The sequence below is a fragment of the Suricata suricatta genome, chromosome 8 (assembly GCF_006229205.1).
Source record: "Suricata suricatta isolate VVHF042 chromosome 8, meerkat_22Aug2017_6uvM2_HiC, whole genome shotgun sequence".
Classification (NCBI taxonomy): Eukaryota; Metazoa; Chordata; class Mammalia; order Carnivora; family Herpestidae; genus Suricata; species Suricata suricatta.
In genome coordinates, this window is record NC_043707.1 from 123,376,588 (window position 1) to 123,392,051 (window position 15,464).

General features: G+C 42.4%; 1 protein-coding gene across 1 annotated transcript in view; it reads right to left on the minus strand.

Moving 5' to 3' along the window:
* The window catches only part of MACO1 (macoilin 1), a 58,261-nt gene that overhangs the window by 26,572 nt on the left and 16,225 nt on the right, over nt 1-15,464 (minus strand). Inside the window, exons 3-6 of the mRNA XM_029947677.1 lie at nt 13,886-14,012; nt 8,968-9,091; nt 6,750-6,928; nt 4,876-5,377 (exon numbers count right to left, since the gene is read on the minus strand). Coding sequence (XP_029803537.1) covers nt 4,876-5,377; nt 6,750-6,928; nt 8,968-9,091; nt 13,886-14,012 — 932 coding nt within the window. The remainder of the gene's footprint in view (nt 1-4,875; nt 5,378-6,749; nt 6,929-8,967; nt 9,092-13,885; nt 14,013-15,464) is intronic.

Here is a 15,464-nt window from a genome sequence, read left to right on the forward strand (position 1 = left end):
GACAAAGAGAATGGCCAGGGCTGGTAGGGGGAGGGCAAGACTCGCCAGCATAGACGAGTAAGTAAACTGAGCTTTCCTCCAAGTTCTTGGCCGAGGTATGGCTTGTGCCTAGATCCCTGGCCCTGACGCACAACCGCCCACTGCCAGAGCGAATGGCTCTTTCGAGAGCAGTCCCTTGGATGAGTTTTCCTGCCTTGTCCCTGGTAACTTCCAGAAATTCTTGAACCTCCTGCACAGCTTTAGAAAATAGTATTGAACAAGTACTAAATTGCAAAACTTCCTAGGAAATGCCAAGGAAAGGGGCTCAGAGCGGAAAGTATTTCTCCTGTTTAGAAAGAAGCTTGTTAACGACCTACTCATGAGCAACAAGTAGTAATGTAATGTCTAGCTTTTCTAACCACAACAGCCTCTCTGGGCCGCATGGCAACTCCACTTTGAACTACACTGCGCTGCAATGACAGTTCCTGAGCGGGAGCGTGGTGTCAAGCGCACACGGTCGGCCGCCTGCTCTCTCGCTCGCAGGCCGGAAGCTGCCGGAGAGCCGCTGCAGTGTCACCCTGACCTGCTCCATCTCAGAGCGACACCGAGGGACCTCACAGACTGCTGTGGAACATTCCACATCACGGGGAAAAAGAGGGTTCGGCTATCGTGGCAAAATGATGTAGATACAATTTAAGTGGAAAGGTGGTGGACACAAAAACTACACAAACACTAGGGCCACAACTATGTAAGTTTAGCTGATGAAAAGAATATACGACAAAATTTTAACAGTGATTTGTGTCATGTGGTAGGATGATTTCTCCCTTTTCTCTAAATTTTCTTTAATTTTTTCACATTTAAAATGTTTTTAAATTGACCAAATTTTAGAAGAAATGTAGCAGATCTCATTTACTTCTTTTAACCCAGCTCTGAGTTAAAATAACTCATCTTTGGGGCACCTGGGAGGTTCAGTTGGTTAAGCGTCCTACTTCGGCTCAGGTCATGATCTCAAGGTTCATGGGTTCGAGCCCCGCATCAGGCTCTGTGCTGACAGCTCAGAGCCTGGAGCCTGCTTCCGATTCTGGGTCTCCCTCTCTCCCTGCCCCTCCCCCGCTCATGCTCTGTCTCTCTCTCTCTCTCTCAAAAATAAGCATTAACAAAATAAAAAAAAAATAACTGACCATCTTCCTTGTTTGTTCTGTTTTTATCTAGAATTTTCTCAGGTTGGAATTAAAAATATTTTGGCTACCAGCATTATAAGCCTGTTTCTAAATTCCTGGGCAAAGGATTCAGAAATCAAGCTGGCAGAAGTCAGGTCATTTTGTAAGACGTAGTTTTCAAATGCAAGAGAACTTTGGGTCAGCTTTTGCAAGTTCCCAAACCTTTCCTGGGAAGGATCCTCCAGGCGACACTTGTTCCCAAGTCCCCACCTTCCCTCACATTCTGTAACCACAGCCACCTGTCAACATACTCCTTCCGCCAAGGCTGGACAGTTAACACCTCTGTCTTTGTAAAGGCCATACGGTCTCGGTCTCTCAGTCGCAGCTACTCAACTGCCACTGTGGCACAAAATCAGCCACAGACGCTACGTAAATGAATGAGCGTGGCTGAGTGCCAAGGAAACTATTTTTTACAAAAACGGGCAGCGGGCCAGATTTGGCCTGGGCACCGTCGTCTGCCAGCGGATGGCACCCCGCACGCTGGGGAGCGTGCCTGGGGCTGAGAGGGACAGAGAACAGGCCCGAGGGACTACCTGCTCCTTCCGAGGAGCGGCTGTCAAACCTTGTCACAGCCACACGGCCCTGCAAGAACTCCCCCTGAAAGTGGCGTCCTAACGAATTGTCCCAAGTCACAGTGCTGGTTCCTCAAGTGAAGCAGCTCTCAGCCCAGATCCTGAGACAGACGAGCCCTGTACCATTAATATCGCAGTACTGGTTTCTCAAGTGACTTTTTTTCATTATTTTTTATAGTTTATTGTCAGGTTGGTTTCCATAGAACACCCAGTGCTCTTCCCCACAAGTGGCCCCCTCCACGCCCATCACCCCCTTTCCCCTTACACCCTCCCCCATCAGCCCTCAGTTTGTTCTCAGTATTTAAGAGTCTCTCATGGTTTGCCTCCCTCCCTCTCCCCAACTATATTCCCCCTCCCCCTCCCCCATGGTCCTCTGTTTAGTTTCTCCTGTTTCACATATGAGTGAAAACATATGGTATCTGTCCTTCTCTGCCTGAGTTGTTTCATCAAGTGATTTTAAAAAAATGTTTGAAACAGGAGGCGGGAGATGAGTCCCCTCCCTGCAGCCAGCCTGGCCAGTGGGCGCCCAGGGCAAGTGTGCTCCGTGTATACTCGGTCAGCCCAGGGCATCTGCATCAGAAGGCGCCTTCTGGACCCCTGAACCCCGCCCCCCTCCATCTGAAGATACACCTGCACCCTCCAGCTCACAACTCAAGCACATCAGGTTTGGGTCAGTTATAGTCTGGCTAACATTCATCAAAGCGTACACGAAGTCAAACAAGAGGAAATGCGAGATAGGCAAGAAGGGCAAGGGGAAAGGCGATAACGCCTCCTAGGAGCAGGCTGAGTAATGAGCTCAGATAGCTTGTTTATAAACTTCCACTGTTGTTCATCTTGGAAAACTTGAAAATGCACGAAAGTTAAAAAAAAAAAAAAACTAAAGCCCCGATGCTGTCATGAGGCAATAAGGATTGCTATCGTTTTAGTTCGTTTCCCTTCGAATCACTTCTGTGTATATCAGAAAAAAAGATGTTTTTAATAAAAGTGCTTTCTACTTTCTTCATTAAATGGTATGTCATGAGTACTTCCCTATACTGTTTAATACGGCTCAAAAATAGAATTTTGTAATGTCTATACTGTAAGTCCAGAGAGGGTGACTTAGTCCGACTCTTGGTTTTGGCTCAGGTCATGATCTCACAGTTCATGAGTTCAAGCCCCATGTCAGGCTCTGTGCTGACAGTGTGGAGTCTGCTTGGGATTCTCTCTCTCATCTCTCTCTGTTCCCCCCTGACCCCCGCTCTCTCTCTCTCTCTCAAAAATAAACATTATTTTAAAAAATCCATCAAATGGATGGATCACAATTTAAGTTTCTTCCCCGTTGTTGGATATTTATTCTATCAATAGACATTGAAAATAATCCTATGGAAGCTTATAAAATGTTTTAAATATAACATTACCTATTTATGTATTTGACAGCAGGTATTCCCCTAAAAGAAGGTACTAATATTCGGGGCCCTTCAGATCAAGGCACATCAGAGTACACGTTAGTGACCACAGGAAGAGCCTTCCACCCAGGACGAGGCATGGGGGCACTGGACCCACAGAAGGAAGACTGGCCATCTGAGTCCTTGACTTTCTTTACGAGAGGCAGATTAGGTAGTAGAGTCAACCAACATTACAGCTGGGGCCCAAGTGAGATGGGCCTCCTCTGCTGTCTCTGCAGTCCCCCAAGAGGAAAACTGTTCTGATTTGGCTGCTATTATTACAAGTGGATAGGAGAAAGGATGTTCAAAAGCTTGTGGCACATGTTTCATTTATAGCATATAGTAAATTTGTGGGACATTGCCTTTGAAATAGAAGGTTAACTAATTGGTCTTTCTCCCATGGGCCCCTGGCGGTGGGCGTTCTCTGCTGAGTGTTTTCTCTGAAGGGCATTGTGGGCAGAATGTCACAACAAACAGATGAGGATGCTGACCTGGCATCCTCAACAGCATGGCATGCTTCTCCAAGTGGCTGGGGACCAGGACACCTTCAGAGCCTTTAGCAGCAGAACCCACATGTATTTCTCTTAATCTAACTGGCAGTCAGAAAATGAAGATAAATTAATAATCTAGTTCATGTCATTTATAACACTGGAAACCTTCCCTCCTGGAATTATCTGCTCTTAATTAAGCCAAAGGAAGAGGAATGTAAGATAACTTAGTAGAGAGAGGGAATTATAATTCCTCTTGAGTTAACGCATGAAAAAAGTGCCAGTTCAGGGGTGCCTGGGTGGCTCAGTCAGTTGAGCAACCGACTTCGGCTCAGGTCATGACCTTGTGGTTTGTGGGTTCTGTGCTGACAGCTCAGAGCCTGGAGCCTGCTTCTGATTCTGTGTCTCCCTCTCTCTCTCTGCCCCTCCCCTGCCTGCACTTTGTCTCAGTCTCTCTCTTTCTCAAAAATAAATAATAAAAATTAAAAAAAAAAAGCTCCTGTTCAGATCCCAGTTTCCAAATTGAAAGAGATGAGGTAAAAAGAACATGTGTTTTAGAAAATACATAAAACAGCAAAATTAAGACCGAGCCAGTCAAGGTAAATATGATGACGTTATTCTTTTACTTAAAGATGAGAAAAGGAACATTTCTGATTAAAATGGAAGCCGGATATTGTATTTACCGCTAGGATGTTTAGAGATTACCTTTCACACCCAATTTTCCCACAGTGCGGACATAATCCAAATTTAAGTGGAATAACAAAAACAAGTACCCATCCCATCCTGCCTTTCAGATCCAGGCTGACAGAGAGACGCGCACGACCAGGACACGATCTCTTTGCCTTGTGTCTCCGCCACAGAACTCTGGATATGCAAACAGCAGGACCGGGACCACAGATCTGTCTCTCAGAACCACTTCGAGAATCGAGTTACATGTAAATTGGTCAAACGTGCAAAGAGATCACTGTCACCTCTGAGAACGCTCGAAAGAGCGGGAATCAATGCTTCAGGACAATGGCACTAGGTGACCAGCAAACGCATGTGGCATAAACACTTCAAACACCCCCGAGCTAAAAGCCGCAGTATCTGATCACCAACGATTCTTCCGGGCTCATACTAAGGGGTCTGGTTTTCCAGACTGAAGTCACGTTTCCTGGGAAAGTGCTCGGAGGCACCCAGCATGCACACTTACCTTACCAGTGCGTCTGGTTTGCTCAGCTGGTTATTAGGAATACAGTTCTCCATTAAGTCCTTGTGTGCACTTGGGCTCTTGCTAGTGCATTTTTGCTTCTTCTCGTTTTTACTAGATGAGGAAGGAATGCTCCCATTTGTGGCGCTATGACTGCGAGGTGAGGAGTTCACAACTCCACTGGCATTTTTGTAATTTTTTGAGGAAGCAGTGCATGAGTCCTCTTTCAAGAGATTTTCTGTACTTCCCACAAGATCATTATTTAATCTTTTACTGTTGATATGGTTTTCCATATACTCAATTTCTTGTATTTTCGAGTCTACAGGTTGTAGAATATTGTTGTTATTTATTCCAAGGTTGTGTTTCTTGGCATCCTTGTCCTTCTCCTTCCCTTTTTCTCGGTATTCTATCTCTGGCAAAGGCGTGGGGAGCTTTTTGCTGGCCGGGACGCCCCCGTTGTGGTGTATGAGGATCGAGGAGTCCAAGTCAGGCAGTCCTTTGGCTGCTACAATACCAACAACAAACCAACAAACGAAAAAACCCACACCAGAACATTTAGTTGTATAAAAACACAGCACAGGTTGATTCGATGAACTGCACTGTCTATGCTTTGAAACTTGCTACAATTTACAAACTCATTTAGAAGCAATAAGCACACCGTATCATGCTAACTTGCACAAGCAAATCCCTGGGGCGCCTGTGGTTAAGGATGAGCGTCCAGCTCTTGATTTCAGCTCAGGCCATGTTCTCATGGTCCATGGGTTCGAGCCCCACATCAGGGTCTGTGCTGACAGTGTGGAGCCTGCTTGAGACTCTCTCTCTCCCTCTCTCTCTCAAAATAAATAAATAAACTTAAAAAAAATCACTATCATTTATGGAAAAGCATAATCATTTATAAACACCAAGCCATTATAGTCTGGGCCTTGACTATAAGATGAGGATTTTATAATTAAGTCATACAGAATTTATCAGTCAAATCAAACTTGTCTGTCTCCGGGATGAGAGAACACAGGCAGGTCAGACTCTTAAGAGACCGTATTTTAAAAGGTGCTAAACAAACTGCTAATAGCTTTACTAAAAAGAAAGTGATTAAATGAAACAAGAGAAGAGGTATGAGGTCAGGATATGGGGAATCTATGTTTTTCCTGACTCTAGCAATGAGGCAATGAGAAGTCTATGTCATTTACTAGGCCACTTGAAAAGAATTTTCCAAAGGAGGCCCACACATTCCAGTCTGTCCAAGTCTCCTTGAAGAGATACTTCTGCACCATACCAGAGAGTAAGATTTTGGTATATATCAACTACAAACATGACTCCAAACTTCTAACTCTCAAAGAAAACTAGTATTGCTATCAATCCATCTACTGAATTAGATAAATGCTCATTAGAGCGGTCCTATTAGACATAGAGCACTTAAGAGCCACACTGCACGACAGGAACTATTTAGAACGGGACCCAACCACTTTTGCTCTATTCAGAAGAATTTTAACTTCTCACACAATTGTTTATGTCTACATCTCGATCTTTTTGGTTCTTGGCTTGCTTCAATTACAAACTCGCACACACCACGTTGCTACTGGGAATAAACGTTTTTAAATATTTATAAGAGATTGAAATGTAAAATAAGCTATAAAAATAGTAAAATAAAATAAACACACTAAAAGCACATGGTCCTCAGATACTAGTCAGAAAATATCCACGCCCTGTATTTCATGACCAAACAAAGCAATGGCCCTGAAGGGGAACACACCAGAAACAGGAAAACTCTTGGTACTCTTCCAAAGTTCTACCAACTCTTCCAGAGGGGGGAGAAGCTACTGATAGACAAAATAATCACTAACCTACAGAGCCAACACAGCTTTAGGGTAAAGACCTACCTTCCTCGGCCTCTTTTTCTTGCTTCTGTAGCATCTGTTGCTCTGGGGGAAGGGCCTGCTGGAGAAGTTGCATGTAAAATTCGTTCTCTTTCTGCACTTCCTTTTGCTTCCTTAACCGCATTTTGTAGCTTACGTAACTTTTGAAGCCGAAGCCCAAAGTCACCACAGGGTACCCAATGCTAGAAAGAAGAAAACCTAGCCAGTAAATTGACAGTTCGAAACAAAACAACACACGCATCAAGCACATGAGGACACCTGTGACGGAAATGAAGAAATAAATTCTGGACGATGCTGATAGTGGAGCATTTAGTGGACACAAACATACGTGAGGTCTGCTGTGGAAGTGACCGGCAGCGGCACGAGGAGCAAACCCTCAGGGAACAGAGGGGCTGCTAGACCAGAAGAGGTTGCCCTCCGGACTCTGGCATCCTTCAAACCAACTCGAGAACTTACCCACAGTGACTGCTGGACACAGTGGCTAATGTCTTTGATTAACACTGAACTCCCTTGTGAAGTATTAGAACTTAGGCATCTGGGGGCGCCTGAGTGAGTGGCTCAGTCAGTTAAGCGCTGACTCTCGATTTCGGTTCAGGTCATGATCTCATGGTTCATGGGATTGAGCCCCCCACTGGGCTGCATGCTGACAGCACAGAGCCTGCTTGTTGGGATTCTTTTTCTCTCTCTCTGACCATCCCATACACCCATGAGCGCATTCTCTCTCTCTCTCAAAATAAAATAAATGTTAAAAAAAAAAAAGAACTTAGGCATCTGTATGCTTTAAAGAACTAGCAGGATAGAGATTTAATGAGTGGGCATTTTAAGTGTTAAAAAATCTAAAGGGACACAATTTCATTTTTAATACTAGAAGCCAGGGTCAAATTCAGCTGTCTACCCTAAGTTAATCTTGCTAGTTGAGGGTATATCAACCAGCTATTCCTGAAAAGTTAGTTCATAAATACTGTATCATACATAAATTCAAGAATCATTTAAATAAGTGGTGAGGCATCTGGGTGGCTCAATCGGTGGAGCATCTGGTCATGATTTCAGCTCAGGTCATGATCTCCCAATTCGTGGGATCAAGCCCCACATAAGGCTCTGTGCTGATGCCATCGAGCCTGCTTGGGATTCTCTTGCTTGCTCGCTCTCTCACTCTCTCTCTCTCTCTCAAAATAAATAAATAAACATTTTAAAAATAAATACATAAATAAGCATTGATATAATCAGTCCCAACATTTGGTTTGTACCACCAAATTAAACCAGCTGTACATATAACTCTAACCTCTGGGATAAAAAGCTGGAATATTTGCATTTAACTCATCAGTCTGTCTAATACCATTTCAAAGCTTCTGCAAACACTGTCAAAACTCATATTAAGCCTCATTAACATTCAAACTTATAAATTATAATTAGTCTAAATGTGATCTTGCTGCTAATTTAAAGTGACAAGTTTTATTGACCAAGTTTATTTAATTCACTTGCTTGTGAAAAGACTTTAAAATATTGGAAAAGGTATCTTTTTAGTTGATTCCTATTTATTTTGGTTTCTGCCATAAATATTAGCAAAAATTAAGTCAGTTCATTCAAATTTCATGAGATAGGCATCTATTTCATCAAGACATTTTGGAATCACTATCTGATTAAAATAAAAATAGATAACATTTATCAGATGCCTATGTGCTTGAAATTAAGTTACTTTATGTACATCCCCTCATTTCATCTTTCCCACAAGACACGTCCCCATAAACAGGTGAGAGAGCTAAGGCTGATAGACAGCAACATGTCCAAGGTGACAGTGTTCCTGGGGAAGAACTGGGGCTCGAATACTCATCTGCCTGCGGGGAGGCTCACGCTCTTGGCTGCCACGTTATGTTGTCGTCTGGGTTGGTGTAAAATTTCTAAGAAAAAATTTATAATGGAACTTACCATTTCTACACTGAAAATATTGAATTGAATTAGAGATTGAGAATACACATAATAGGGATGCCTGGGTGGCTCAGTCAGTTGAGCATCCGACTTCAGCTCAGGTCATGATCTCACAGTTCGTGGGTTCGAGCCCCGCTTTGGGCTCTGTGCTGACAGCTCAGAGCCTGGAGCCTGTTTCCAATTCTGTGTGTCCCTCTCTCTCTGCTCCTTCCCTGCTCATGATCTGTCTCTCTCTGTCTTTCAAAACTAAATAAACGTTAAAAATAAATTTTTTAAGAATACACATAATACTCACCAGTGAGCAGCAAATGGCCGACAAAGGTCTACATGAAAATTTTTGAGATCTTTAAATCTAATTGCTGCTTCAATATAAACGAAGAGAATCCAGAGGGACACTGTGGGCAAACACACTCCCCTTTCTGTGGGAAGGCAGCAGAGAGACAAGCATCAGTGACACATTAAACTAACATAACAGATGGGTTGCTTGGGACACTAGTTCAAATTACAGTAATTTTCTTTTTTCTTTTTCTTTTTTTGAGTATAGTTGACATACAACGTTACATTATTTCATGGGTACCACATAGTGATTCCATTTCTCCATATGTAATGGTATGCTCACCACAAGTGTAGCTACCGTTTGTCACCACACAACGCTATAACATTGCCATTGGCTATATTCCCTCTGCTGGGCCTTTCATTCCATGACTTACTCATTCCGTAACTGTAAGCCTGTACCTTCTACTCCCCTTCATCCATTTTGCCCGAGCCCCTATGCTCCTTTCCTCCGGAAACCATTACTTTGTTCTCTTAACGACAGTGACTTCCATTAAGACTTTCAAACTAATTAGGGGCACCTGGGTGGCTCAGTTGGTTAAGCACCTAATTTCTGCTGAGAGCGCAGAGCCTGGAGCCTGCTTTGGATTCTGTGTCTCCGTCTCCCTCTGCACTTCCCCTGCTCCCTCTGTCTCAAAATAAATAAACATTAAAACAAAAAAAAGCAAAGAAAGACTTTCAAACTAATCAAAAAGAAGTTTGATCCAAACTAAAAGCTTTTATATGACAAAAGATGCGATAAAATCATTGACAAAAATAAAAGACAAACATTCTGGCAAAAAAAATTTACAATATGCAAAAGAAAAGAGTCACAGCCCTACTGTTCAAAGAGCTCCTACAAATCAAGAAAAAGGCAACTGAAGAAAAAAATTTGCAAATTATATAAAGAAAAATATAGATGGCTAAAAAACATATGAGAAGATGCTCAACTTCACGACTATTGATTAGGGAGATACAAATGTTTTACAAATGAGATTCCATTTCTTTAATCTACCAGATAAGCGAAAATTTAAAAGACAGGTAACAATATAGGCAGGGTAAGGCAAAGGGTTCATTCTCATATTTGGCAAAAATATAAACTGGGGCAACAATTTTTAGAAGGCAGTTTGGTTAGTATACTTAAATTTAAAATATTGTACCTTTGACCCACAAATTCCAATTCTAGGAATCTACCCTATAGAAATCTTTTAAAAATCCCTGGAATAAATATATAAGAATATTCACTATATCATTATTCACAATAGCAAAAATGTAGAATTAATTGAAATGTCTATCAAATAGAGAACTGTTTATAATAAATCTGTATAATGACTATGATACGGCTTTTCAAAAGAATGAAGATCTATACTAACATGAAATGATATGTAAAAAAAAACAATTCTTAAGAATGAGTTGTAACATAAAGAAATGTTTCTGACATTTAAGGGGCACTTGGATGGCTCAGTCGGTTAAGCCTCTGACTCCTGATTTTGGCTCAGGTCATGATCTCACAGTTTGTGGGTTTGAGCCCTGCATCAGGCTCTGCACTCAGTGTGGAGCCTGCTTGGGATTCTCTGTCTCCTTCTCTCTCTGCCCCTCCCCCACTTGCTGTATCTCTTTCTCAAAAATAAATGATAAACTTAAAAGAAAACAACTAAAAGAAATGTTTCTGACATTTAAGTTCTGTTCTACAAATTGTTTTTCTTAACTATAAGCTTATATTCCTTTTGTAATTAAAAGCAATTTTCAAGGGAGGAAAAAGTAACTTGCAGTTGAGTAAATAAGATAGAAATAATAAATAATGAATTTTCACTGATTTCTACAATCAAAATCTGCAAGCTGGGTCTATGTCAAGACATGATTAATAATGAGATTTTTTTCTGAAGATGGACTACAGAGGCATGAGGTCCAAGAATTCTGGAAAGAACTCCTTTGCGATTGTATAAGACAAGTGAGTTACAGAAGAGAGAGTGAGGGGCAGGGATGGGGAGGGAAATCTGTAACCTAAGGTCTTTTTACTAAGGATCTTTGGGATGAAATAAAAGAGAAATCATAGCAACTTGGAACTACAAAGAAGACCATTTAGTCCGACCTCCTTATTATACTGAAGAATAAAGTAAGCCCTAGAGTTCATAGAAATTGGGTCCAAGTTCACAGAGATGATGTGAAGTCTGTCCCTAAGGAGAACCTCAATCACCTTAGACCTAGTGTATGAGGGACACTCAAAATTCTGTCAGGGCAGCTGATGGCCGCAACGATTCTTACTGACTTAACCTATAAAAAATGGGGCCTTTTCACAAGTTCATTTCAAAATGCATTTTCAAAAATTTATTATTTCTGGGGTGCCTGGGTAGCTTAGTCGGTTGAGCGGCAGACTTCAGCTCATGTCTTGATCTAACAGTTGGTGATTTCGAGCCCTGTGTCGGGCTGGCTGCTGTCAGCACAGAGCCCGTTTTGGATCCTCTGTCCCCCGTGCTCTCTGCCCCTCCCCCACTGCACTCTCTCAAAAATAAATAAACGTTAAAAAAATTTTATATTCCCTAACTTCTTATATTAATTTCTAAAGTTATCATACATATAATATGCATATTACAGGGAAAAATGGAAACTTTTGGACAAAATGTCTATATTTATACACTTATCAAATAATAAATAAAATCATGAAAATATTTTTGATCAAGTGAAAGATTCATGTTGTACCTACAGTTTTGAATCCTGTTTTTTTCCTCTTAACAGCAAGGAAATAAAACTTATGATAGAATATTATCATTTGTTTGTGGCAATATATAATTTCATCTATTCCTAATAAACTTAAGAAAAAATTTTAACAAGTGGCAAGAGAAATTAATCCCAAGTTATAAAAATTGTACTCTTATTTGCCTGGCTCCATAAGAACATAAAGTTTGCTTTGTTTGTTTATTTGAGCACTAGTCATTCCAAATTAAAACATACTTCACAACTTAGCTGTTCCAACATGCACTTCTGAGCCTAGGGCTAAAGGGAGGCTGGTATCACTTATGACGTTTGCTTCATTGCTGCCCTGTGGTCACCTACTGAACTTACTCCCAATAGGTTCTACTAATAGTTACACGGGTAGTTTTTTTTCCCAACTGCTAAGACATTATTAAAGTAACTTATAAAATCATTATAGTTCATCAAAGTCACAGATTATGGAGCCTGAAGGCTCCCCTAGACATTATCTAGATTACTTCACCTTCATAGGACAAAGTTTGGAAAAACTAAGACCCAGATGGAATGACAAGTATAAATGGCAACTCAGTTGAACCAAGACACAGGACCAGGAAGTACAAGGAAAACCCAAAGTATGAATACAATCACTCTAATGAGAGGAAAGCAGACTAAGGAACTGTCACGTTAGCTTCTAAATCAACTCAGATATGAGAGAGAGAGAAAACCACGCTCACGATGGGAACTTCAAGTATCAGAGCGGACGTGTGCCCGCTATACGGGCCAGCGTCACCCCCTTGGCACCTCTGAGGAGAGGAGGAGTGCTGCCCTGGGGAGCTCTCAGCAGCCGGCCCTGCCTCCAGGATCAAAATCCTACAGGTTCCTACAGGTTCCGCAGCCGGGCCGAAGCATCAGGCTCCATGCCGAGAGCTCGCCTCACGCCCCATGTGCCCAACTCAGGCTGCCACGGTGGCCTGGGAGAAATGTGAGGGTGTCCCGTCTCATCTTAGCCTGAGACGGCAGAAGTGCAGTTGCAGGAAGGGAGGTGACTGTGTGGCTCCAGTCCAGGCAGAACGTACCTGAAACAGCACATCTTGGTTAAGAGAACCGCCAAGAACTAAGGCGGTCAGGATGGTGAAAGTGGTTCAGAGAATACACAAGGAAAGCTGATGAAACCAGAGATGTTCTGTCTACTGAAAAGACGCCCCGAGAGAGAAGGCTTTAAATCTCTAAAGAAATGTTAACCGTGGAAGGGAGACCACACGCACTCAGTGGGGCTCTAAGGTAGGGATGCAATGTTTGGGCTTGAGGGGATGGTCTGTAGACCCCTCGATTCTGAAGAAAACAGTTCTGTGCTCTTCCCTATATTTGCGGGGGGAAACCTCTTTATACCCTGTAGCAGATAAGCAAGCCCCAAAACAGTCAGGATGTGCTGGGTCAAAAGTATCAATCAGGAGGAAAATTCCAGCTCTGTATCAGGAAGAACTTTCTATTACAGAGGCCCTAAAAGCTGAGTTCCTTGTCACCGTAGGCTTTCAATCAGAGATTAAACCACCAAGTGTCAGGAATGCTGTGGGGATTCTTAGCCCAAACAAGGGTTCAACTAAATGAGCTTAGACATTCTTTTCAAAGCTGAAACTCCAGGTACATTTTTCCTATGTGGAGCATGGCTTCTTCGAGTCTATCTAAAGAGAAATCACTTCAAAACACACACACACACACACACACACACACACACACACACACACGACTATCTTGATAATGAGAACTGGTCATTGAAATGCTTACAACTGGGGCGCCTGGGTGGCTCAGTCGGTTAAGCACCCAACTTCCACCCAGGTCATGAGCTCACACTCGGTGAGTTCAAGCCCTGCTTGCTGACAGCTCAGAGCCTGGAGCCTGCTTCGGATTCTGTGTCTCCCTCTCTTTCTGCCTCTCCCCTGCTAGCACTCTGTCTCTCAAAAGTAAAATAAAAACATTTTTTTAAAAATTAAAAAAAAGAAATGCCTACAATTGAGATGTCAAATCATAAAAGCTTAAACTTCTCATTCAATAATGAAAAAAAAGATGAAATATACTTTAAAGATATAATCTACTAGAAAAAGGCCACTTTAGAATGTCCACATTAAATTCAACCCTACGTATTCCAAGAAATCATTTAAGAAGCTGAATGTAAGATTTCTATCCATTATAAGAACACCATTCAGACTTACCTGTGTGCCATACATACTGAACCCACACGTAGGTGCTAGCAGCAAAAAACAGCCATTGTATAGGGATGAACAGTAGACATATTATATTTGACGTGAACGCTACACAAACAAAAAATACTGAGAAGGCCTAAAGGAAAAAACAGAACAAAATTAAAAACACATCTTAGCACTTGTTATTTTCAAACAGGGAGTATTAAAAGTATTGGTTGGGCAAAGATCTCTGAAACTGCCACACAATAACAACAGAGCAAGTGACAACAGGAAATCGTGACCATTGAAAACCCACCATATAAAAAGGAGAGGCTAACTGAACATTAAGAGGAATCCTATTTATGGCCTCAAGACGGACAAGGCTCCTCTCTTCATCAAACGTTCCTGAAGAGCCTCATTCTTACAGAGCAGGCTGCTGGGGCACAAGTGGACCGCACCAGTAAGAACCATGCAGATGTTCAGGATTTTAAAGCCACAGCCTTTCTCCGGACACGCCACCACTGCGTATTACTGACAGGACACTGGCTCGAAGCCATCTGTTCAAGGCTCTGCACTTCGGAGAAGGGCCACAGGTTTAAGGTGTGGTTGTGGAACACAAGAGAACTGCAGGTCAACCAAGGGAATAAGCCCAGGTTGGTGTCCTTGCTCTAAACCAGTTTTCAAAACACAGTCTGGGGCAGGGGCGGGGCGGCGCCTGGGTGAGCCAATCAGTTAAGCGTCTGACGCTAGGTAATGGCTCAGGTTATGACCTCATGGTTCCTGAAATAGCGCCCATATCAAGCCCCCAATCAGGCCCCACCGAGCCTGGGATTCTCTCTGCCTCTCTCTGCCTCTCTCCCGAGGGTCATGGGGCGTGTGCACACCTGCCCACAAACTCTCTAAAAGTACGTAAACTTAAGAAACAAAACAAAACAAAACAAAAACATAGTTTGGGGATTCCTGGATCCTTTCAGTGGGTCTTACAGGTCAACATCATTTTCGTAACAATACCAGGATGTCATCTGCCTTTTACATGCTCATTCACTCAGGCCTGAGGCGGCTTTTTCTAGAAGCTACATGATTTGTAATACTGGAATCGAGTGAGTTCAGAAGCAGATATGAAAATGCAGCTGTCTTCCATTAAGCCAGACGTTAAAGAGATTTGCAAAAATGTAGTCAATCTTCTCATTTTTTTGTTTTGGAAAATATAGTTATTTTTCATTTTAAAAATGTAATTTGCATTAACATGTAATGGGCTTGTTATTATTTTCAAGTGGATTGCCAAATATTTAAATGTTTTAAAAGTTTTCATTTCTAATATAGTAAATATGGATAGATCTAACCCACATAAATAGAAGCTCCTTGGAATCCCCAGTAATTTATTTTAAGAGCACAACGGGGCCCAGAGAGCACCTAGGTGGCTCAGTCGGTTGAGTCTGGCTTTGGCTCAGGTCATGATCTCATGGTTCGTGGGTTTAAGCCCCACGTTGGGTTCTGTGCTGACAGCTAGCTCAGAGCCTAGAGCCTGTCTTCAGATTCTGTGTCTCCCTCTCTCTCTGACCCTCCCCTACTCGCACTGTCTCTCTCTCTCTCTCTCTCTCTCTCTCTC